Source organism: Lutra lutra, chromosome 10 (assembly GCF_902655055.1).
Source record: "Lutra lutra chromosome 10, mLutLut1.2, whole genome shotgun sequence".
In the NCBI taxonomy this organism is placed as follows: domain Eukaryota; kingdom Metazoa; phylum Chordata; class Mammalia; order Carnivora; family Mustelidae; genus Lutra; species Lutra lutra.
Window position 1 is genome coordinate 1017965 of NC_062287.1, and position 23050 is coordinate 1041014.

Consider the following 23050-nt stretch of genomic DNA (forward strand, 5'->3'; position numbering starts at 1 on the left):
GCTCCCCCACCCACCACCTGCTCACCGTTGGGTCACCTATGAGGGCTCCCACGCTCCCGTCCCAAACCGTCCATGCCGCCAGCACACCACGTCCTGCCCTCTGTGTCAGACATGCTGATATGACTATAGTAATCCCGGGCTCTCACTGAGAGCAAGAAGAAGGAATCTACACTCACAGATTCTGACACACCCGTTCTCCTGCTGGATCTGACGGACAACCGCGATGCTTCGGGTCAGTGCTTGGATGGAAACAGATGCCTCGAATACGCAGCCCGTCTGGAGGTGAGCCTCTGACCGGCCCAGCAGATCCTTCCAGCCCCGCCCTCCCAGCAGCTCCGTCCTTCCGACGGCTTCTCTTGTTCTCCCATCCTGGGCCATCCGGCTGTCCGTCCATCATTAAATGCCCTTGCCTCTCCTTTCAGATGCGCCCAGAAGCCTCCGCATCCTCTGCCACCGTGCTGGGGGAGGCACCCCATTTTGCACCTGGAGCCCTACAGGAGCCTCCCGGCCGGCGTCTACACACCTGCCCTCGCCCCTCGGGAGCCCAGTTGGGCAGAGCTGGGGATGCCCTTCTGGTCCACACCCGCCCCGTCTCGTCCACTTCAGAGTGAAAACCAGCCTCACCTTGGCCTCCACAACCCCACCTGCTCCCACCCCAACCCTCCCGCCTCTGCCCATGGCTTCTAGACCTCCCACCCCCTCCCACCTCCTCACTTCACGGCCGCACGGAGCTCTGTACCCCAGGGCGGTGAGGTCCCTCCTTGGTGAGTCACAGGCGGCAAGGACAGGCGGTGGAGCGGTCCCACGAAGGAAGCATCTGTGCCGTGAGGAAGGAGATGGAGGGGAACGGCTGCCAGAGCCGCGTCTCCCCCACGGGGCCAGTGGGTTCCTTTGGTTCGGGGTTAGGAGGAGTGTTTGGAATGGGGTGCCAGGCCATCGTACGTGGAGGTGGGCACAGGGCGGTGCACGCGGACTTGGGCAACACGGCTACACACGCGTTGTGTGCTAACGAGGCTTGTGCTCCTGTTGGGCGGGGACAAGGACAGTACAATGGGGTAGAGGTGACTGTCAGACACGCCACGGTCCTTCCGTGCAGCTCTGAGTCGGCGGTGGCGCTCACGCTGCTCTAGAGAGATGGGGTTAACATCCTCTTGACAGTGGTGGGCGGGGGGCAGTGGGAGTCTTCCGGTGACAGTTTTGATCTCAAGAACACTGTGCGGCCTGGTTCAATCCAGCAAAGGCAACTCAAGAATCTGCACCAGGTCATTCTGGACTTTCAAAAGAGCACTGTGAGTTGGACGACGGATTTATTGTCCCTGGTTCGGTCAGGCTACTTGCTGGCCAGCTAGAGACGGTTCCTGGCATCCCCCTTGTTCCCTTACGATCCTTATGGGGCTTCCCACTCCTTTGTTCTAACAGCTCCCAGGAAGCTCAGCCAGACTGTGCCAAGGCAAGGGAGACCGGCCCAGATCACAGGGAGCAGCCAGGGGCTGGAAGTGACTTGCTGTGTCCCAAAAACTGCGTCTCGTCGTTCTTCTTCCGGGGAGGAAAGCCCCGCTGATTCTGCTGCGACCTCCCCACACCCCCGGCCTCCTGCACTGGCCATTCCCTTAACTCTTGGTTTTCCCTTCTTTCCAGAGCGTATGTCCTTCGCACGTGCGGTACAGGGTATGTAGAGTCTATAATTCTGGTTCTTATCTGCCTGCTCCGGGAATGCAAGTTCTAAGAAGGGAACATCTTTGATCTGTTACCTCATGTGGGTCCGTGTTGTGAAGGGTGAGCCGCAGGGAAACCAGCCAATGTCTCCCCCTGGGCCTGCCCTCCGGTTCGCCCCAAGGCAGCGGTGGCTCGCCAGGAGGGAGCCCCCAGCGTGGGCAGCATCGCCGCCTCGCCCAGCGCCACAGGATCTTGACCTTCTGTGGTCTTCAGACTGCGGTCCCGTGACTGCCCTCGCTCCCTCACGAGGATGTAACCTGTGGCTGACAAGTCACGTGGCTGCTGCGGGCTGAGGGCACGGACAAACAGACACACCTGCGGCACGGTCAAATGATGACAGATGATGGGGCACCTGGGTGGCTCAGTGGGTTAAAGCCTCTGCCTTCGGCTCAGGTCATGATCCCAGGGTCCTGGGATCGAGCCCCACATCGGGCTCTCTGTGAAGCAGGGAGCCTGCTTCCCTTCCTCTCTCTCTGCCTGCCTCTCTGTCTACTTGTGATCTCTGTCTGTCAAATAAAAAATAAAATCTAAAAAAAAAAATGATGACAGATGAGGGCGACACGGGGACATTCAAGGACTACACTGTCACTTTCTGATGTGCAATGTCTCAGGGAAACTGAATGGCAGGCCTGTGACAAGTCAGTAAAGTATTTTCAGGCCTTCAGGAATCTGAGCGCGGTGCGTTTACAAGTCCCCATGTCCCTTCCCCGGGGGGTTGGGCTTTGCGGTGATTTCTTAATGGACGAATGCCATCGACGCTCCATCAGCGGCGTTCTTGAACAATGACAGGACTACTGTATTGGCAGGAGGCCTCGTGCCTGTGGGCCTGGATGGTCGTGAAGCCTTCCGGTGCCTGCTTAGCGTTCCCTGTGTCTACACGGGGAAACAGGAGCGCTTGCAGGAAGGCTCAAGTCATGAGTTGACTTCTGCATGTCCGTGCCCTGCACCCCTCGTGGGTCAGGCCGGCCGACCTGCGACAAAGCTCCTGCCCCATTTCCTCCATTGGCCCTTGCTTTGCTCCCTTCCCCTGCCATTAATGACATCAGCGGGTCAGTTCATGTCAGCACTCGGAGTAGGAGCTGCAGAGAGGGTCGAACGTAAGCCTGGGGTCAGGCAAGTGCCTAGACCCCTGGCTCTGGCACGTCCTGTCACCTTGACCCGAGGACAGGGCTCAGTCCTCTGAGTGGCAGCAACCCTTTTCGTCAAACTGCTTTAATACCATCTGCCTTGTAAATGAGAATTAAAAGAGAGAATATATGTAAACTATTTGCTTCCTTTCTGCATTAGAATAGGACTGGGCAGCTTTATTTTTAATGCTTATTAGCACGGTTTTACTTGTATCATAATTAACATTCGATTTATAAACCACTTACATCTTAAGCTTTCATAAGACTTGACATTCCACTCTCCCATCTTGCTGTTCTGTTCATTGATCCAGGAAGTGTGTGTAAAATTATTACAGTCACTTTCATTAGCTCTTTGGCTAATGTTTAATGGATTTAATGTTTACTGTTTAATGGATTCACATGGCTAAAATTTGAAATAGCCTGAAACATTTAATACTATTTGCATTCACAAATATTTTCATCAACACTTCACAAATTACAATTATGATTTTAAAACAGACGATTCTTCCAAATAATCCAAATCTATTAGTGCAGACTTGAAATCAAACCGAGTATTTCTAGGCATTTGAGAAATTCTTGTTAATATAGCGAAGCCAAGAATTGAAGTAATTCTATCCAAAGCCCAGGTTAGCAAGCTAAGCACTTTTCTAGAATGAGCTCCCGCCAGTGTCTTCGATGTGAGGGAGAGCTGCTGTCTCCAGTTATCCCTGTGACGTTTCAGCGCCTTCTGTGTATCCTTCCCACAGTCGTTCCTCACAGGGGGCTCAGTCGTTCCTCACAGGGGGCTCAGTCGTTCCTCACAGGGGGCTCAGTCGTTCCTCACAGGGGGCTCAGTCGTTCCTCACAGGGGGCTCAGTCGTTCCTCACAGGGGGCTCAGTCGTTCCTCACAGGGGGCTCAGTCGTTCCTCACAGGGGGCTCAGTCGTTCCTCACAGGGGGCTCACAGCCCATCTTGTGTGACATTTGGCTCCTGAGACTGGAGAGACGGGTGATTCTGTACCGTCTTCATTCCTTATTTTCTCATCGGTGTGACACCCACTGCTCTGTTGTTCTCCTGCCCAGTTCCCATCTGATCCCCAGCGTCCGCTCTCATCCCCTCACCCCCCATCTGACGGCACTTCCTGTAACGAGGGCGTGCGCTGCTTTTCCAAGGCAAGCGAAGTCAAGCCAGTTCTTGAACATCGTCCTGGGATTCAGCAGCACGTCACCGTGGGGCTGGACTTGCCCCAACATGGGCTGCAAGGCTGGTCCCTGGAGCTCGGCCTCTGCTCGGTATCACAGGGAGCATGGGTTCCTGGCTGGTCAGTGCACACACACACACACACACACAGACACACACTCCAGTCCTTCTGGAACGAGGTGGCTTGGGGTAAAGGGCAGCAGGGAGCAGTGGCAAGTGGGAGGTCCCCCGTTGTCCCTCATCACTGAGGATAGCATGGGGGGCGGGAGAGGCCAGGTGTCAGACACAGATACAAGAACCTTGGCCTTGGGGCTGTGGGGATTTTAAGCTGCCGGAGTGAGCAAGTATGGACTTGCCCTCTTCGAGGTGGTGCGGTAGGACACAGCACGACGCCCGGCTCAGACCGAGTCCAAACTCGGCAAGGTAAGGCCATCGCTGCTGGTTCACTGCCCGTCGCTCTAGACAAAATCAGAGCATGGTCTTTGGAACCAGGAAGAACGAAACCAGCTCCTGACTCTGCTCCGTGAAGCGCGACCGCAGCAGTCCCCGGGCCCCCCTAAACTTCCACTTCTGCCCCCGGCGGAGACAAGCCAGCGCCGCCAGCCACCAGCAGGGGACTCAGTAAATTAACTGTGTCGGAGAAAGTGGCCAATAGAAGAACGGCGCCCGCGCTGACGAGGAGGGGACGCTCGGTGTTTCAAGCGGAAAGAGCGAAGAGCACGGCGGCGAGATTCGCGGCCGCCGGTCTCGCCTTCGGAGCCGTAACGCGCGTGTGTGCGCGTGTGTGCGCGTGTGTGCGGGGCGGCCGGAGGGCTGCACTTGTGTGCGTTCGTTCTCCCCGGCCTGTGCGCTCCATGAGGACGGGGCTGTCACACCAGCCCCTGAGGAAAGGCACCAGCTGGTGGGGACAGGTGTGAGGAAAACTGACTTCTCACCGTGTTTTCTACCTTTCAGACTTGTAGCCACTTAGTACCCCTGCAAAAGAATAATCCAAATAATTTCAGGGAATTTTTAAAATAAAGAAATGCTCAATTCCGACCAAAATACTGCCATGCATTAGAGTTCTGTCTTACAGTCTCCCACACAGTCTCTTTCGTGCTCGCCGTTTTAAGGACGGTCTAAATGCTGACCATTCACAGATGTGTATCTCCTCTGTTTAAAAAAAAATGAGGTACGATCGACAAACCCCGTTGGGTTTGTTTGAGGTGCATGAGGAAAGACTCCGCCTGTGTCCCCGTTGCAGACAGTCCCCACAGAGCAGTCCCCGGAGTTTCCGTGTCACCGTGTTTGAGTTCAGACTCACTCACTCATGGCCTCGTTGGGCATCTCACGGACGTTTCAAAACTTGGCAAACCTCAGCCATTCTTCCCCGTTCTCACCCTTTCCTCACAAAGCTTTGTGTCTCCAAGCCGTCCCCTAGCCCAGCACATGCTGCCACGGTAGGTGACGTCTGTCCTCCTGCTCTAGGAAGCTCTCTGGCAACGGCGTGGTCTCTTCCCTCTTTCTTCGAACCCCCTGCCGAGTCCTGCTGTCTTCCATGTTCTCGTCTGACTCTGCAGTGTGACCGCTTTTGCCTGAGTTGTGATCCCCTCCCCTGGTTCCCGGGCTTCCCCTCCAAACCTCCAGGGCCATTCCCTCAGAAGTCCTAACATGGCCCAGTGCAGGTGACCGTCCTGCTAGCCTACCGAAGACGTCGATGGTTTCCCCTCAGCACCCCTTAGGTTTACGGTCGTACGCATGTGTGTGTGCTCCTTTGCCTACATTCTTTCTCGCTGACTATGACCTTGATGAGGGCAGGGGCTGTGTCCGTTCACGCAGGGTCACGCAGGGTCCTATGCCTACACCCCAGCACACCTTGGCTGGCGCTTGGAATACGATGAGTGCATCATCCTCATATGAATGGACCCGTCAGGGCGTGAACGAGCTCTTACTCTGTGGCAGGTGCCGTGCTGGGCGCCTGACCTAGGGCAGTGAGTCTCTCCTTGCAGCAGCATCTGCCCGTGGGCTTCGAGCACGGACAAATAGAAAATGAGTACAAGAGGGTATATCCAGGTGTGCATGGATGTAAGCAGATCTGCTGCTAGGGCAGGTGGGAGGGACCTGCCGAGGGGCTGTACATGGAGGAGGAGACGAAGAGCAGGTTTGGTTTCCTCCACCTGACAAAGAAAGTGTGTGAACGAGGTGATCTATGACAGTCGTAAGATTCTGCATCACAGTGTTTTCTCGAGCCAGCCCTGCTTGGGGACAGCTGGCCTAGGTCTTCCTCCCAGGGCATCTCAGGAACACACAGGACGTGTGGGAGGTGGAAACAGGGACACTGGCTGTAGGACACCTATGGAGGGCACATGGCGCGTCCTCTACTGGTCCCGACAAGCCCGTGGGGCCGCGGCCACTGTGGAGACCTGAATCCTAACACCACGGGCCCAGGATCTCGGCCTGCCTCCAATCTGGTCCCCACTGCACCCAAGGTCATGGGGACAACTTGTTTTCAAAACAAATAAGATGATAATACAACTGACCGATTCTCTTTATTAAATAACAAGTACATAGTCTATATACAGTAGCTGGGCTGGGCCACGAGCGCTCTCCCCTCCCCTGTGGAGGCCCCGCGGGACGCAGCCCCCGCTCAGTGGCTCACCCCGATGCCCGACACCATGGGAAGCAGCCGGCAAGTCACAGATGTTGCCTGAGCGTCGTCCCCACACGAGTGGGAGAAACGGACCGTCTGCACTCGCGGGGACTCTGGGCAGGACTAGCAGCAGTGGCCCAAGCCCGTGGGGCGCTTCTCGGCCGCTCAGCAATTCAGCCAGCTGCCGCTCGCCAGGGTGTGAGTGACTTTCCTTGCATTGGGGTCAAACTCCAACTGGGAAGGTCCACTGAAGAAATAGTAAAATCCTGGAAATACGGAGGAGGGAACCATGAGATACTGTTGCAGATAAACCAGCTTGGCAACACACAGAATGCAGAATGCCAGGCGAGGAGGATTCGGTGTTTATAGGGTTTTACTGGGTGCTGGGTTCCAACAAGTGTTTGATCGGGTTGTTTTCTCACGTCTTCCTTCAACAGTCCTGTGAGGGACACGCATCTAAGTCTGCCCTGCAGATGGGCAGGGGGAGGGGCACGCGGGCTGGCCCAAGGTCCCTCGCAGAGGACCGGCTGGCGACAGCACCGCCTTCCAGCTCTGTCCGACGGCAAAGCCAGGCTCCACTTACCATGGTATTCTGCTTCCAACCAGGCAAAACTCTCTGCTTCTTTGGAAACCATGAATTCTTTGTTTTCTTTTTTTCCCAACAGTCCTCCTCCCCTTTCCTTCCCTGAGGGTCCCTTCCAGACCCAGAGAAGCATGGAAACCCCTTGAGAACACCAGGGCCCTTCAAGGCTCAGCCATCCTGGTGCTCAGGTCACCTTCCGATAACAACCACCAGCCTCCACTCCTCTCTCCTCCAGCAGGAAAAAGATACAACTGGTTTAAAACCCCGGGTGCACAAAGAAGCGATGATTTGCAACTGACTGGCGTGGGCAGCGACTGACCACTTGGGGACATGTCCCTGGGAATCAGTAGTTATGGCAGGATGGGGTGAGGGAAACGTGGCCACACTGCTGGAGGGGACTCCTCTGCATGCAGGGTGATCTGAGAGCTCAGGTCGACCCTGAGCAGTTTGCTGTTTTCCGCATGCACGAAACAGAGATGAGTGTCCACTGATCACATCAATGTGTTCTAGAAGTCATCATAGACTTGGCACAGAATTGGTAAGTAGCAATTTGGGGGAGAGAGGAAGGAGCTGCTTAGAGAAAACCTGTCATTACACAGGGCACCCGGGGGGCTCCGTCACTTAAGCATCTGACTCTTGGTTTCGGCTCAGGTCATGATCTCACTCATGAGATCACGGGCCCGGCGTTGGGCTCTGCGCTCAGTGCGGAGTCTGCTTGGGATTCTCTCTCCCTCTGCCCTTCCCCCACTCTCTCCCTCTCTCAAGTAAATAAATAAGTCTTATAAAAAAAGAAAATCTGTCATTATAAATTAATCCAATTGTCCCTCCGATACCCTAGAAAGTTCCCAGTGCCCTGTGACCAAACAAACACTATCTCCTTACCAAATGCTTCAAAAGCAGCGTCGACCTTTGGGTCCACCCCTGGGAAGTCTTCCACTATTTGCCTGGGGAAGCCCGGCTCCATGGATTGTCTCTTCTCATCAAATCTGCACCCAGTGAAAGAAACACAACACGGCATTGCATGGAAGCCACGTGACCAGAAGCCCTAAGTCATGTCAGGTTTACTGTGGGATTCTAGTAAACTTTCCTAGTATCGTAAATGAACGTCAAGCCAGTCAGACACTACAGAAATATGGGACTTTAACGGGACTGCAAACACAGCTCTTAAAACTGTCTCTCCCCCAGAGCAGAGGCAACATCCGGATGTCTCAGATGTCTGTTACCATACTTCTCGAGCCTGGATGGAAAGAACCCTAATCATCTTTCTATCACAAAGGCTTGAAGGTATGGACAGATGAGTTGGCTCATTCATCTCAAATACGAATGTCAAGTCCTCTGCCATATGTGGCTTGTGCATGTCCTCCCCACCCTGCACGTCTGCGTTTCCTCAGCAGCCTCCTAGGGAAAGGGATGGCGGAGACCAGGAAAGCACAGGGAATGTGTTTTGGGCTCATTGGCTGGACCTTGGTTGGTCCTCCCAGTCATTGGGCAGATGGCCCAGGCATTGGTGTCTGTGTGTCCTGGGTTCTGGCCGTAAACCCGGAATGCTGCTGCTCACTGTCCTCTTAAAGACAGCACTAATGAGCGGTGTGGTCAGGGAAGGCCCTGAAGCATCATATAGCAAAGCTGGAAAGATGAGACAAACACCCAGGGAGGCGATGAGTGGACAGGAAAGGAATGCTAAAGTGTGGCCTGGATTCCCAAGGCTTCTTTTGAAGCAAAACACAAGCCCATCTGCATTTGGAGTCCAGCCGGGAAGCTCCACGGGGTGGTGAGGCTTGAGGCAGGACTTGAAGAGGGAGTGCACTGGCAGGAGGTGAGGGGGGGCGCAGAGGCGAGAAGAGGCTGTCCAGGCAGGGGCTGTGGTTGCGGGGGGAGCTCACGGGCTCAAGGTGGGACCGAGGCGGAGGCCCCTGGGACCACCTGAGACCAGTGCTGCTGCCTTTGAAAGCGAGTATGTCCCCATCCTCCGTACTGGGGCGGGGCGGGTGGTAGGCTGGGCTGCGAGTGACCTGGGGGTATCCTTGGAAGAAGATAATTTCCCTGCTGAGGCTCCATACAAAGTCATCCCAACCCCGTCTTACCGCCAGTATTTGTCTCCTACGAAGAAATACGTTTTCTTCTTTTCTTTATCAAAAAAGGCCGCATCAATTTTCCCTACAGTTGCGGGAAAACCCAGGGTGCGGATGCTTTTCGGATAACCTGCTTGTGCCTCTGTTCCTCTGACGGCCCAGAACTGACTTCCTGTTAAGAAACATCATTCGGAGTCTTGCTGAATTTATGACAGTTAAGCCTTCGAGTTTTAAAAATACTTGTCAGTACCTTTGATTTTCGGAGTAAGGATTTAATCCCCAGCTCAAAGTGGATTTTTCACAAAAATGTGTGGATTGAATGAATGAACCAAATGCAAAGAGGGAATTTACAACTCTGAGTGATTTATATCCCTACATGCATTTTTATTATCTGTAAAATATAAATAAAATAACACCAGACCCAGTTGTTTCTTCAGAACTTAGAGTGATGAAGGAGACACAATTTGTCAGAGTAGAGAAAATTGAAGTTCTATTTAATTTTCCTGAAAAGGGGTTTATTTCAACGGGTTAGAAGAAATTATTGTTTCATAATTACCTTTAAAAAGGAAAACAGTGTCCTTGCTAGTGTCTTCATATGCGGCATCCAGGCCTGAAGGGAGGGACGGCCAAAACGAAGAGATCAAATAAAATCCAGGTTCAAGTGTCCTGAGGGATTTGCGCCAAAAATACCTAAAATATGTAAAAGGGGAAACGAAAATTGAGAAACAGACCTTCACCTTTAGGGTGTTTTTCTCCCTGGGGTGCCTCATCCACCCACCCCCATCCCCTCGGCTGCTAGGCTCGAGGGCGGGCAGAAATCAGGCATGCTGTCAACAGGAAAAGATCGTTTCTTTCTCTTGGGACGCTCACCCCCGACCTCCTGCCCAAGGATTCTGGCATAAGGTCTTCTAGAGAGAAGGTGGCTACCGTCCATGCAAACCAGTGTAGCTATCACAATGCTGGTCACGTTTTCAGATGGACAGACTGGTGTGTGTGTATGTGTGCGTGTGGGTGTCAGTATTTCCAGAATGACTGTGGAAGCGTCTACACGCGTCCTCGACGGTGGGTGGCAGCAGGGAGCCGGTGTGGCAAGGGAGACTGGCTCTTGGCTTCCCTCCCACGTGTGCAGCCTGAACGTGTTGTCATGGACATAGTCTGCAACCGTAAATTAGCTGGTTAAGGATCATGCCCTCCCGATGTCATCTTTAAAGGAAACAAAGATAAAACTCTAATTCTGAAGTTCGACTTGAGCCTTTGGAAAAGCAAGAGTGGCTTATAGCGACTGGAGACAAACACGAGAGGACAGGCATCGAATCGAGCCTTGGAAAATGGGTGGGAAGCTTTTGGGGAAACATGGAGGGTGAGTCACGAGAGCTCAGTGATTTCAAGTTCAGAGAAAACGCTTTGCTCTCAGAATTTAAAATTTCCGTCAAGTCTCCGTTCTCCTTACTAAACATTGAACGTCAGAAGAAGAGAGAGGGAAGTGGAATCTTCTGGTCTGACCTGTCCTTAAAGAAGAGGGTTTCTCCCCTCAGGGTGCTGACCGCATCGAAGGACAAAGCGGGGTCACACGCGGCTGGGGTCCCCGGTCCTGAAGGCACAGATTCCGTGGGTGCCACGGGGTCATCCGGGGAACCAGGGGGAGATCCTGAAGGGAACAGATGTGGGGAGGCAAACAGAGGGACTGTGACGCTATTGTCCACGTGAGTGCTTTCCCAACACTCTCAGGGGCTTTGAGAGGAACTGCAAATGCGTCGTGCCGCGTTTTCAAGCTCTCCCGGAGATCAGCCCTGCAAAGCTCCTGCGCCTGGTGTGTGCAGCCTCGCTCACCGTACAGGGACTGGATGCCATCCACGTCATCTTGAGAAAGGCGGAAGCGGGCCAGGTCTGTGTGTGCGCTGTAGACTGGGTACATCAGAGCGCGGGGGTCGGCCGAGTGAAAGAGACCCAGGGAGTGGCCAAGTTCATGAGCAGCGACCAGGAATAAGTTGGTTCCTATTTAAGAAATCATAAACAACGGTTACTTGGTACGAATCCATGGACGTCCTCACACAGGTCAGCTGTGTGTTCTCTTGGTTCCTCCCTGGAGGCAGGCACACAGGGCTTCCTTTGCCTGGTGTGTGGTTAACCGGCCCACACTTCACAGCAGGCCAAGTGTTTTTCAAGGCTCTTTCTTGAAATCAGTCTTTGAGACAAAATATCCAGTCATGTCCCCCCCAACCCCCTCTCCTGTCTCAGGATCCTAGCTGAGAGCCAGCTCCCTTGTCCTGTGCTCTGGAGTGGGCCCAAACCACTTGTGTAGCTCATCCATAAATGTTTCTCTTCATTTGTTAATGAAAAGCTAAACACTGTTTCAACATATTAGTGTTTGCCAGTCATGGCCTCCGTTACATGAATCACAATTTATTCATCTCGATTCTGGAATCCTGAGACAACCACGCTCCTACGATTCCCCATTGGAATGTTGCCTGCATAATTTTCCTCCCAAGATTATTACAATTAAGCACACATTGGGTCTGGAAATATTAGTAAGGATCATTGACATAGGGTTTGCAAGATTGGTCTCAAAGATAGCACGCCTAATCGTGCTACCGTTTGCCACGAAAGAGATCTGGGCCACACAAACACTGGCTATATTCACATTTTTGCCTTCATATTATTAAAAATAACCCAGAATACTGAAAATTGGAAGTCATCAGGTAATTATATTTGACATGCTGAATTTACTTTTGCAAGTGTTATTTGTGTAACTTGTGATCCTAGTACAGTCCTCATTAGAGGCTTTGCAGGAAGAAGTTGTTAATTCAGTAGAATCAAAGAAATTTACGGAGCACTAACTTCACATTCATACTCCCTATTTTGTTTGAGTTTCAATTATAAACCCCTTGAATTTCAGAAGCAGTATTACTTGTTTTAGCCAATTTTTTGAGAACTTTGGAAGCCAATCCTCAAAGTATACAGTTATGAACTGACAAATATTCTTCCACCTAACAAATCTGGACACTGTATTAGGGGGCAAGTGCTTTCCTTCAGAACTACCCTATAGAAACTCTCGTTAACCTAGAGATAGTAAAATGCTGATTTACAAAGAAAACCTAAAAAGGAACCTCAGTTCCTGAAATTTAACTCTCATCTCCCCTTCTGAAGAGTAAAGAAGAAACAGCCCCAACTGAATACAAGCAATATCCAGGGCACCGTCCCTTGGGTATCTGCAACTCAATATAATGGGAGAATATTCTCGAGGATGGTCCTGAGCTCACCCTAGAAACGTAGTCATCAAAGAAATACTTACTGATGTCCCCACACCGTGCTTACCAAGACAGAGAATAAACTTTTCAGACATCTGAAAAATGGTTAAAACAAAAATACATTCTACTACTTCTCAAACCATTCAGGAAATATGGGACACCCCACTTCTTGAAGATTCTGAGCTATTAAGAATTTTCTAAATCTAAAGAAAACCCCCACCAACGTCATTCCGAGAGATGTGTAACCAACCTGAAGTGTCCCTTGTCCATTGTTCATCGTCGTCAAAGTGGGCATCTCCAAAAATGCCGGGGCCGGGCGGGTAGGCATGACCCAAAACATTGCCAGGTCCATCAAAAGGGCTAAAGTCTCCGTGATCTAACAGAGAAAGTGTTTTTATTGGAAAGATAGGTAATTCAGATCTCTTTGGAATACCCTCTCCCAACAGCACCTAGATAAATAGATGCATTTCATGGTTTTTGTGGGGTTTTTTGTTTCTTTGTTTTACCTCTAACTGCAAAGGAGATCTTTATGTCAGCCTCTCCTTCATCAGCCCTGGAGAAGGTCAGTGGAGTCACCTCCTGCCAGAGGCTCAGGGCTTTCTCAATGGCAGAATCAACAGCATCTCTTGGCAAATCCAAGGTATAATTTATAATCCTTTAAGAGAAAAATCGAAGAAGAAGTTCTTTTCTCCTGTGATAGTCATTAGTAAAATCTGGGTAGTGTGTGAAAACCTCTTTGGACCCGTTACCTGTAGGTAAGGTGGGTTTTCCTCCACTTGGGCATGCCAGGGAAGGTGGTGAAGTCACCAACGTCGGGAACGCCACACCTGGGCTTACGCATCATCTCCAGAGTGTCCGCGTCCAGCTTCCCCGTCACCTCCAACCCGAGGAACTTCTGCATTTCTCGGATTTTCTCAACGACCGGACCATCATCCCTTCTTCTAACAAACGGTTTCGTCTCTTTTGCAAGTTTGTAGTATTTTTCCAGGTATTGCTAACGGGGTAGTAAATAAAGTTTTTCTGTCATACTTTGATTTTTAGCCTTTCGTAGTAAAATGCAGCTGCTGACTCAAACTGTCTGCAGTATCTGTCTGGTTTGCAGAAATCAAAATGAGTGTCCTATTCAGCTCAACTCTCAGTTAAAGACTCCTCCTCGCTTCTGTTCTGCCTTTGTGGCCAGGTAATCTCTGGAACCTGGTCTACTCCCAAAGCAATGAAAATGAAGCAGAAAACCAAGATAATGTCTTTTACCTTAAAAGAGGAACACAGAGCACATAGGCTTCTTTGGGCGTAATTCTGTATTTCAGGCCCATTTATTAACTCCCTCGACTTTCTACCTTATGCATCTCCTGGGGACCTGCCCTAAGAAGAAAGCTGGACAAACCCCTGCGTCTAGACGCGACACTAGCAATGTAAACACCAGCTACATGCACATTGGATTAGATGTCCCCGTGGGAGACACATTTAATTACGCTCTCTACCTGCTACTAGCGCACCCCAAGCCCCAGCGAGCCCTGGGAGGGACGCAGCCACCAGTCACCTGAACAAGTTCCGTGCTGTCCTCGTCCTCTGCAGCCCTGTCCGCTGGGTAGGCTGAGCACACAGCCACACAGAGCAACAGGAGAGCTGGAAGGTTCTGCATTTCCACAGGCTCTTCTTGGCTCTAAGTCGTCGTGGTGCTCTCTGTCTACCTTCTCCTGGGTCCGGTCTCTGGAGCCCTGACTTTTATATGGTGACAGAGGTGGGTTAGGTCGCCCGCAGCTTGACTCATGATTGCTTTCATCCAAATGACAGCAGGACCATGTCCAAAAATTCCAAATCTGAAGTAGGATGATATAACCTACTTTACTAATTTCTCTCAACCTTTCCAATTTTGCAAATCATAACAGTGATTAAGCTCCAGGAAATGCTTCCTGTCTTCGTAAGAAGAGAACTGGGGCATTTTTTTTTTTTAATTCTGGAAAAAAAAAAAAGTGCCCGGAATTTACTAGACCATTTATATTTGTGTGTTTGAGAGGAGAAATAGGCTGACTCGGTAAAAAGTCAAAATTGGTTAGAACATATGAAATGCGGTCTTATTTTAAGAAAAACAGACTTAATATCAAATACAATGAGATGTAAGTAAATGACAAGCTGTGCTTACATAGCTCAAGTGCACACTGTTAGATTTTGTAGTAACAGAAGGAAGAATATCTAGAATAAGGTTGGAAGGGAGAGTCTGTGTTTTGAGCCCTTGACTTGAAGTCTGTGTTATTGGTTTCTGGTTGGATTTGTTAGGAGAAGGCTCACGGGCAGGACAGAACAAAGACCGTGAGGGAGGAGGTGTGCCCTTTCTCCTCCGGCTGGTCTTCCTTCTGTCCCAACCTGGGAGCGGGTAGCAGACCTGCAAGGACCACCCCCGCGACCTGGCGGGGTCGGAACAAAGCACGTTGTGCCAGGACCAACTTCTCCGTCATCGTCCCCGCCGCTCTTCTCACTGTCTTTCCATTTCTCTCCCTCCTCCCTCAAATCAACATCATAGATACTTTGAACTTCTTTTTTAAAAAGATTTTATTTATTTATTTGAGAATGAAACCTACAAAGAGAGAGGAAAGGGAGCGACAGAAGGAGAGGGAGAAGCAGGTTTCCCACGGAGCAGGGAGCCCGATGTGGGGCTCGATCCCAGGACCCTGAGATCATGACCTGAGCCGAAGGCAGAGGCTTAATGACTGAGCTGCCCGGATTGTGGGTGAACTTTGAACTTTAAAACAAAAGCCACCCTTTGTTGTCTCCCCCAGGGTGCTTACCTGTTTTCTCTTCTCTCTTCTTCCCTTCCACTTCCTTCCTTTTCCGTCCTGCTATCGGTCCCGCAGAGCGCTGCTCCCGCCAACAGTGCTCGTAGGGAAGACTGTGGACATCCACAGGGGAGGGAACTCGGCAGAACATTTTACCATCCTCCTGCCACCTGCCCCTCTTCCTCACTGACCTTGCCTCCCCTACCCTTAGAAAAACAGAGCAGAAAAAGAGAAAGAAATTAAATTGGAAAGAGCCAAGTTCACACTTTCGAAACGTCTTAAGTGAACACTTTTTATTTGCCACCACACTTCGTTTTTTCTTTGCTTATTTGTTTGCTAAAGAGCAGAGCACCCGGGAGTGAGAAACTCAGTGAAATGATGAAGAAAAATGAACAATTAATAAATGCAAGTTTTATTCCCTGCCTTTGCATTTCTTGTGTATTTTCCTTCTTTCTCAGTATCTTTGTACGTTCTGAATAAACACCAGAGCGATCTCACCCAGCGCGTGTCACAGGTGCAGTGAGAGGTCTGTGCCTGGAGGTGACCAGCCGTCTGAAGCCTGGGGCTGTGCGACAGGGGTAAGCATCTGTTTTTAGACTAGATTCTATCTAAAGACATCTCGTTCCTTTAGGGGAAAGAATTTGGGTCTCGTGTCGACTGAAATCGAGGGGAAATGCTTGTCCATCCTGATGTGAGGGGAGCCAAGGGGGCGGAGCGGAAACAGGGCTGGTACTGGGAGTGAATTCAGGGAAGGCTCGATGGACGGAGGCAGAAGTCGCTAGGGACCACGCTCTCAGTTCCTCCTGGATTAAGGTTTTTCCTGCGAACATTTTCTCTAGGATCATGACTAATAAAATATATTTCAAGTTCAGAGGGAAACATTACAGATACCATGTTTATTTTCCCAGACGTTCAAACACAATAGGCAAAATGGGCTATGTTGTTGCTCCTGGAATAAATGCAGACTTCTCTGGAAGTGTCGCGCCTCAGGAAGAGTTCGTTGTTTGTTTCTCAGTGGCACCTCGGACCGCCTCGTGCAGACTGTTCACGCGGAGCTGCAGTGCGATGTCCCCCTCCCTCACCATAAGTTTTCGGTTCTTCCCGGGCTCCTAATGGTGAACAAGGCACCCGGCACTGGCATAAACCGCACACCCTAGTATTGCTGAAAGAATTAATAATCTACTAATTATGAATGAAAGTTTCCCAGGAAAAGTCAAAGAGGCGAATGAAAAGTCAAAAAAACCTCCTGAATCATGGAGATGTTTCTAAATCCCCAGATATTACCAAATACCCTATTAACTGAATTTTTTACTTTTCTTGCCTTTGAAAAAGATTCAAGAGACCATCTTAACTGTGTCTAATGAAGAATAAATTGAAGGCTTGTCTACACCTCTTCCTCATCCCCATGTCTGTAAAATTCTCAGACAGCAGCATCGGAGCAACAATGCATGAGAGACGATTTGCATTTTATAGATTAAATTTTAAAAGACAATGCATTGTATCTTAGGGTTTCTGAACTTGGAACACTCTTTTTGGAGATATCTGTTTACTTTTATTTATTTATTTTGCATGTTGATATAAGTTCACGTTCATTACATTGAAAGTCTGGGTGTTGTTAAATAATATCAATGACTCACGTATTTTTTGAGTATTTTAGTTTTGAAACTCATGAACCCTAAGATACAAAGTAAAAGACTGTCCATGAATCTGTGTTATCTTTGCATAATCTAACCCAGTGCTGTTTTTGGATCATACTAACTTGAACAATAAATGTACTCTACAGTAAATAAGTAAGTAAGTAAATAAAAGGCAATGCGTTCGTGAGGGAGAACAGGTAGATTACACAGCAGCTGAGCGGGAGAGAGAAGGAAGAGAAAGGGAGTAACTACACCAAACGCAGAGGGCATCTGTGAACACTGGGGAAAAACTTAGGCTTTTCCAGCGCAGGGACGAGAAGGACCGTCCCGTAGGATTTGTCACACGGCCGAGCCACCGCAGAGCCGGAGAAGGGCCGGACGCGCAGAGCCGACCCGCAGGGCTCCGAGACGCGGCTGTACACTTAGACCCGTCGGAATCCAGCTTGGACTCAAGAACCGGCATCCGTCCAAGTCGCAGCTCTCTGACAGCCTCCCCCGTTTGTTCCTCCAGGACTGATGCGACGAGGTAACACGGGCACCCTCCACCTCGGGACGCGGTCCGCTCTCCTGTGTCTGAGTCTCCGTCTTCGAATCCTCGCGTCCCCAAACCGAGAGCGAACGCTTGGAGACCACAAGTAACGGAGAAACGTGGAGGGAACAGGACCCAATGACTCTTTAAAAGTAGGAAGGAAGGAGGGAGGAAAAAACGCAGGCAGGAGGGAAGGAAGACAGGAAGGGTGCCATCTGGCAGGGCAGGGCGGGCTCAGGGCGTCGAGGGAGGGGCTGGCCCGGTGCTCTGCGGAGGGAAAGTGTCCCCTGCAGGACAGGCCACCGAGGTGCGGCTGTGGAGGGAAAGGCAGGAACAGCATGAACGCTGACACAGAGTCAAGAAAGCTGAATGTCTGTCAGGAAAATGACAGAATTCATTTCTTATTGAAGTAAAACGCGTGTGGAGAGTAGTGACAAAAAATGAGAAATGAAGTCGTGGGCAGACTGGTTGAAACTCATTCGTGAAAACCCGCTAGTCTCTGGCTAAGATGTTTTCTTTATTCTGTGGGTAATGGAAAGTCATGTCTTCATACTATATTTTAAATAACGTTTTATATATTTCAGTAAAGCTTCATATTTTTAGTATAGGAAAATACAGAATATAGAAAAGAGTAGAAGGTAGAAAAGAAATCATAAATAGTCATGCCACAAGGAGGAAAACATGATTAACACTTCACTGTGCTTCCTTCTAATTTTTACTTTTTTATATCACAGTGATCAGGGGAAATTATAAAAGTGCATCTGTTTTTCCACAATTCTGAATCTCCCCAGCCAGAGAGGAGGACTAATCAGGCAATATATCCTCTTTGAATCATAGGACAAAACATGTTGCTTACACCTTTTTTACATTTCTCAAATTATTTTTTATTTTTTGCATTTTTATTTTTTAAATTTTTTATTATGTTAAGTTAGCTACCATATAGTACATCATTAGTTTTTGATGAAGCTTACAGGTTTTTTTTTAATCCATGTTTTTCATAGTTGAAATCCTACCCCATATGCCAATTTTCATGGCTGTTTGCCTCAGAAATGTCCAAACATCTTAGCTGGAAGGTGAACCAGAGCAGAAGAGGGAATTAGGAACAGATCATCTGAGCACGTGGATGGCTCGGTCTTCTTTCGTTTATGAGAGCATAATGACTCAGATCACTCAACAGGAGTGGTAAAAATGTCGCAATCCATCCCTGACATTCCTTGGTGGTGGCAACGGGCTTTGTGTGGCTCCGGGCAACTCTGATATTATGGAAAGAAGGAGACCGTTTTGTAATATTCTTGGCGGAGGTACCGCGATTGTGCAAACGGAGGAACACAAATTAATGTTTCTAGTGGTTCTCCAACAGGCGGCATGTTCCATCTGATTGTACAAAGTGTCACTCAAGAAGCATGTTTTCTGATGTGAGGGTCACAGTGGGCCCAGAAGGGGGACTGGTGGGAGCAGCAGTGTGGGGCAGGCACGGTCCCAGACTGCTGAGCTCACCTGCAAGCCACCGTTCCATGGGAAACGGACTTGTCAAGCACACTGGAAAGACAGCTCTGTTCCACTTCTTAGGGCCTGCCTCATACATTCTGGAAATGTTCATTTTGAGTCAGTTGGCAATAGTATGCTTTTACGTAATTTTCTTCTGGGGCTGGCTCCCTCATGTCTGAGCACATCCTTTGTTGACCTCTCCTGCGGGACGTGCCTCGGATGGGTATGAAACAGGTCACAGGTTGTTTTTTCTCTCTTTCCAAATCAACACCTCTCCAGTAGAGGCGTGGCTTCAGCACTGTCTAGTGGGCAGAAAGTACTAGAAAGCAAGTGTCCTGGTGCCTGAGCACATGTAAGGAGCAAAGTCTCTTTCTCATTCTTTCTGATTACCAGAGTTCCCAAGGTTTTGTAAGACATAGATGGGCCATCAGATCTTTTCCAATACAACTTCACCGTCCCCAGAAGCTGCAGGATAATTCATTTTAAAGCTAGAGACTTTGTCTTCAATGTCACAGCTGTTGGGTTTCTTCTCATTGCAGGTGCGAGGCTGGGCGGGCTTGCTTCAGTGACTACTGGCCTGGGTCTTTTTTGTTTTCCTTCTAAAGGAGATGTTTATTGTAGAGGTAAGTAAAAATATAGAGGCAGATAATTTCCAAATTTCTATTTTGGACCATAAATTAAAGCACACCCGAGCGGTTGCCCTTTGACTGGCCATATCCATGTGTCACTGTGGACAACGACAGCATTTGCTCACATTAGCTTTTTAGAAAAGGCTTTATTCTTTTAGTGTAGTTTGGTTTCGTAGCAAAATGGAGGGTTGGTACAGAAAATTTCCACGTACTCCCTGCCCCCAAATATACGTAGCCCCCCAGTATGAACCACCCTTTGTGGTACCTTTGTCAGTGTCACTCCAAGCCCATCACTTACTGACATGGGGCCCACTCCTGGTGCTGTACAGCCAGCAGGTCTGGATAAGTGTATGATGACCTGTGTCTCTCCTGATGACATCACACACGACACCTTCACCATCATTTTTTAAATTCATTTTCAGCATAACAGTATTCATTGTTTTTGTACCACACCCAGTGCTCCACGCAGTCCGTGCCCTCCTTAATACCCACCACCAGGCTTTCCCAACCCCCCATCTCTCTCCCCTCCAAGACCCTCAGTTTATTTCTCAGAGTGCACAGTCTCTCATGGTTTGTCTCCCCCTCCAATTTCCCCCAACTCACTTCTCCTCTCCATCTCCCCATGTCCTCCATGTTACTCCTTATGCTTCACAAGTAAGTGAAACCATATGATAATTGACTCTCTCTGCTTGACTTATTTCACTTAGCATAATCTCTTCCAGTCCCATCCACGGTGATACAAAAGTTGGGTATTCATCCTTTCTGATGGAGGCATAATACTCCATAGTGTATATGGACCACATCTTCCTTATCCATTTGTCCATTGAAGGACATCTTGGTTCTTTCCACAGTTTGCTGACCTTGGCCATTGCTGCTATAAACATTAGGGTACAGATGGCCCTTCTTTTCACTACATCTGTATCTTTGGGGTCAATACCCAGTAGTGCAATGGCAGGGTCATAGGGAAGCTCTATTTTTTATTTTTTAAAGAATCTCCACACTGTTCTCCAAGGTGGCTGCACCAACTTGCATTCCCACCAACAGTGCAAGAGGGTTTCCCTTTCTCCACATCCTCTCCAACACTTGTTGTTTATGGTCTTGTTGATTTTGGCCATTCTAACTGGTGTAAGGTGGTATCTCAATGTGGTTTTGATTTGAATCTCCCTGATGGCTAATGGTGATGAACATTTTTTCATGTGTCTGTTAGCCATTTGTATGTCTTCTTTGGAGAAGTGTCTGTTCATGTCTTTTGCCCATTTTTTGACATGATTATCTGTTTTGTGTGTGTGGAGTTTGAGGAGTTCTTTATAGATCTTGGTATCAGCCCTTTGTCTGTAGTGTTATTTGCAAATATCTTCTCCCATTCCGTAGGTTGCCTCTTTGTTTTGTTGACTGTTTCCTATGCTGTGCAGAAGCTTTGATCTTGATGAAGTCCCCAAAGTTCATTTTCGCTTTTGTTTCCTTTGCCTCTGGAGACATATCTTGAAAGAAGTTGCTGTGGCTGATGTCGAAGAGGTTACTGCCTATGTTCTCCTCTAGGATTCTGATGGATTCCTGCCTCATGTTGAGGTCTTTTATCCATTTCAAGTTTATCTCTGTGTATGGTGTAAGAGAATGGTCAAGTTTCATTCTTCTATTCGTAGCTGTACAATTTAAGGGAAAAAATTCCTACTCTTAGGTAAAATAAGATAGCCCATTATGCACCGGCCACCATGTATGGAACTTATGTTCCCTTATATTGCCACAGAAGTTACTGTTTGGCGTCCTGAGTTGTTACTAGAGATCACAATATGGCTTCCAGCAAGTCTGACTTAGAGCAGGCTGCCTTCCTGAGCCGTTTAGTGTAGATAAGGGAATTGGTTTCCTGGGCATGTTGCCACAGATTGTGGGTCAAAATTCTGTTTTTATATAGGATCTGGCCATTGTCCATCTATATATTCAGACTTGCACAGGAAAACTTGTCTCTACCCCATGGCTTATGCACCTCTGTAACGGAAGAAAGCCTTGGGTATTTACTGAATGGCCTCTTCTTCTACTATCCATATATTCTTTGCTTTCTCCTGGGAATTCATAAGTGCTTTCTCCTGGGAATTAGGTTTCTTCAAGTTCTCTCAAATACCTAAAACCAGTAATGTTCATTGTCCTGACAGATCTGCTACAACGGTCCTAGGCACTGCCCTGGGACACCTTATCTTCTTTGAATCATGATTTTTAAAATTGACACTTCTTCGGGGAGGGTGTTGCATTATGTAAGAAGAACAAACCGAAGGTTTATATTGTAGTCATCGCTAAACTGAGCGTCGGGTACATACTAAGGAAGGATGAACTCACACAATGTCACTGGTATTTGTGTTCTGGATTTTTCCCCACTAAAACTACATTGTGAGAAAAATGGAATCAAGTTTCTGAACTTTCATTATTTATATAGTTTTAGGTAATTAATGTCTCGGCATGTGTAATATGGTCAAACATATGTATATTCAGACCCGTTCTTCCAGGAAGGCAGAAACCACATACCCGTCATCTACGATGTGTCCCACACGGTGCAGGTGGTGTGTCTGACCCTCACACCTGCACCGTACGGTGAAGATCAGCATCCTCATTTCACACGTGAAAAAACGGAAGCTTAGGAAATGCAAACATTTGCTCAAGTCCATGAACAAACTAAATATAGGGATGGTGCCAACGTCGTCCAATTGAAACCCCGAAAACCAGAAGCCCGAGGTTGCAGCGTCTGCAGACTAACGCCAGTCCCTGCATCTCATCACTTCCTGCCCCCTCCTCACCTGGACTTAACTGTCCCCACAAATGTCGTCTCTCAAGCTTTCACATTTTTAAAAACTGAATCCCTCTATGCGTCTCTTAATCCAGTGTCTGTCCGATAACCTGTCGCAGTTCGGGGGGGGCCCTCTCATCAGTTTCAGTCATTATCGCAGTTTGGGGGGCCCCTCTCATCAGTTTCAGTCCCCAACTTCCACGTCCTGTTTCCAAGTCCAGGCTTTCCTGCCCTCGCCCTTCACTCATGCTGCCCAGATGTGATCCAGTTAGGACCTAGGAGCAGTCACAGTGCGTCATGGAGCTTCAGAAATCCACAAAGCCTCCTCATTCACCAAGGTTAGTCAACGTTCCAATTCCTGAAACAGTTCGCAAAGTCTCGCTGGCCGTGAATTCCGGAGTGCTGGTCAGAAAACCCAATCCTCAGGTTCTGAGCATAAATACCCACTTTGATACCTTTGTGTCCCAAAACACATTTCACAATCCTTGTTTCTTTTCAGAGTCATATGTTACTCAGTTACGGGATGGGAACATGCTGTTCTAAGTTATGAATTTAGGGCTTAAGTGGAAAAATGTCTCCAAACCTCACTTGTATTCTAAGATATCTTCTTGCTAATTCAACTGCTGCAAAAAAGTACCGAAGACTGGGATTTGGGGGTTTGA

At 49.1% G+C, this 23050-nt stretch overlaps 1 protein-coding gene across 1 annotated transcript; it reads right to left on the minus strand.

Moving 5' to 3' along the window:
- Window positions 1-6531: 6531 nt before the first annotated feature.
- On the minus strand, window positions 6532-14248 carry LOC125078732 (stromelysin-1). Its single transcript, XM_047691805.1, has 10 exons — window positions 14096-14248; window positions 13305-13549; window positions 13062-13210; window positions 12806-12931; window positions 11138-11302; window positions 10811-10955; window positions 9864-9997; window positions 9320-9479; window positions 8118-8221; window positions 6532-6918 (listed from the first exon to the last, which is right to left on the minus strand). The coding sequence occupies exons 1-10, from the start codon at window positions 14195-14197 to the stop codon at window positions 6818-6820; spliced, it is 1431 nt and encodes a 476-aa protein (XP_047547761.1). The 5' UTR covers window positions 14198-14248; the 3' UTR covers window positions 6532-6817.
- Between the last annotated feature and the right edge of the window lie 8802 nt (window positions 14249-23050).

What these genes read in the sequence shown, in the direction of transcription:
- LOC125078732 (XM_047691805.1), bottom strand. Translation starts at nt 14,197, where the DNA reads ATGCAGAACCTTCCAGCTCTCCTGTTGCTCTGTGTGGCTGTGTGCTCA. An exon ending in TGGCATCCAGTCCCTGTACG is followed by an intron (nt 10,956 to 11,137) that starts GTGAGCGAGGCT and finishes TGTTCCCTTCAG; the next exon opens with GATCTCCCCCTGGTTCCCCG. An exon ending in CGCTGCTTTTGAAGCATTTG is followed by an intron (nt 6,919 to 8,117) that starts GTAAGGAGATAG and finishes CCGTATTTCCAG; the next exon opens with GATTTTACTATTTCTTCAGT.